Source organism: Trichoplax adhaerens, genomic scaffold, assembly GCF_000150275.1.
Source record: "Trichoplax adhaerens TRIADscaffold_6 genomic scaffold, whole genome shotgun sequence".
Classification (NCBI taxonomy): domain Eukaryota; kingdom Metazoa; phylum Placozoa; class Uniplacotomia; order Trichoplacea; family Trichoplacidae; genus Trichoplax; species Trichoplax adhaerens.
This window is the reverse complement of record NW_002060948.1, coordinates 5,148,551-5,150,098: the sequence shown is the minus strand read 5'-3', so window position 1 is coordinate 5,150,098 and position 1,548 is coordinate 5,148,551. Positions and strand designations below refer to the sequence as shown.

The 1,548-nt window shown below is 37.3% G+C and overlaps 1 protein-coding gene across 1 annotated transcript; it reads left to right on the top strand.

The window, feature by feature from the left end:
• On the top strand, window positions 1-1,353 carry TRIADDRAFT_13451 (uncharacterized protein; the record flags this gene model as incomplete). Its single annotated transcript, XM_002113818.1, has 1 exon — window positions 1-1,353. A coding segment is annotated over one exon (1,353 nt), but the record flags the coding sequence as incomplete, so codon positions are not given.
• Window positions 1,354-1,548: the final 195 nt, after the last annotated feature.

The window sequence follows — 1,548 nt, the reverse complement described above, 5'->3', positions numbered from 1 at the left end:
ATCTATGCGGATTATCACTGTGTACTAGAGCAAAGTAATAGCCAAGATGGTGAAAATAATAATTGCATCATTCAACTTATCGACTGCACTTATTTCTATTACGTTTGGATGCGATCGAGTTGTGAAGAGGAAGAAGATAACTGTGCATTAAATGGACCTGTCGACAACATTAAAGATGCCATCAAAATGTTTAATAGGAAATTTAAAGACTTAACAAAGAACAATTGGTCGAATAGGGGAAATTTTATCCCCTATCCTGGTCAGTATATTTTGATCGAAATGGTTGAAGAAGATCAAGGCTGTACAGCAACTAGTACATCACCGAACACTGGAGAAGTTAGCAATGATAAGCCTGGTAGAGAAACTCTAAAATTAATGGAATTCATTTCTGACAAGAGATATCTGGAGATTGCTATTGAAAATATTGGAATACATGAGAAGGTTTTTCCAAGTTGCGTTGTTAACAAAGGTCTTATCGTTTGGGGATTTTCCATATTAGAAGACATTGAAGAGGCTCTCCAAAATGGCGAATTCAAATTGGTACAGGAGTTATCAAAGTCATACTATCACGGATTAAGTTATTCCAGATATGGAGGGGAAAAATTGGTCGATAACGAGTGGAAATTAAATAGGTTAAGGAAAGAACTTCAACTCTTAATGGATGTATGGATAGCACGAGATTTAGTCAAGGAAACGACAGTACTAAATGACGAAAATCAGTCACTTACTGCTTATTATCATGTATTAAACGTCAAGTTAACTCTTATGAATCCGGGTGATGAGACCTACAATACCATTGAAAACTACTTTATGTCCACACGATATTCGGCAACGGAGATTACTCATATCTGGCAAATGGATCGATCAGGTGAAGATGAGCGATTTGCTCTACACGACGCCATTCAAAACCGTCGATTATTATGGTTTTGTACCCATGCAGCAAGCACAGCTTCCATCTTAAAATATGGGCTACGGATTTCACCATTAACCAACGAATTTGTTGGTCCTGCTCTCTGTTTTAATTCTACCGTAGCAGATGGTCTTCGTTATTTGAAGAGCCTTCATCATGGTATTATCTTTCTAGCAGAGGTGGCTATAGGTAAGGAGCATCAATTTAAAGGTGTAGGCAGCAATCGTTCTCTGACGGCAGCTTCCCAAGGCTGCGATTCTGTCGTTGTCAGCGGAGATCGATTTACTGATCCAGAGAACGATAGCAAGATCAGATTTCATGGCAAGGAAGTGCCTATACACCAGGGAATGGCTATTGAGACAGAAGCATTTGGAAATTTCTATGGCAATGCCTATTTCATTTATAATGAAAGTCAAATTCGTCTACGTTATATCATCAGAGTTAAGCGCGAATATTGATGACTAAAGTTAACTATTGCCTTTTAAGATTAGACTGTGCTACTATCTGAAGACAGTATACTCATCAGAGTAGAGACTTTGTTATTGATATAGACCTATATTTGGATTGAACTGTAACTGTAATCTACTCTTAAATATAGACATTTTGTATTGCTATTAAATACAGACACATTTACAGTC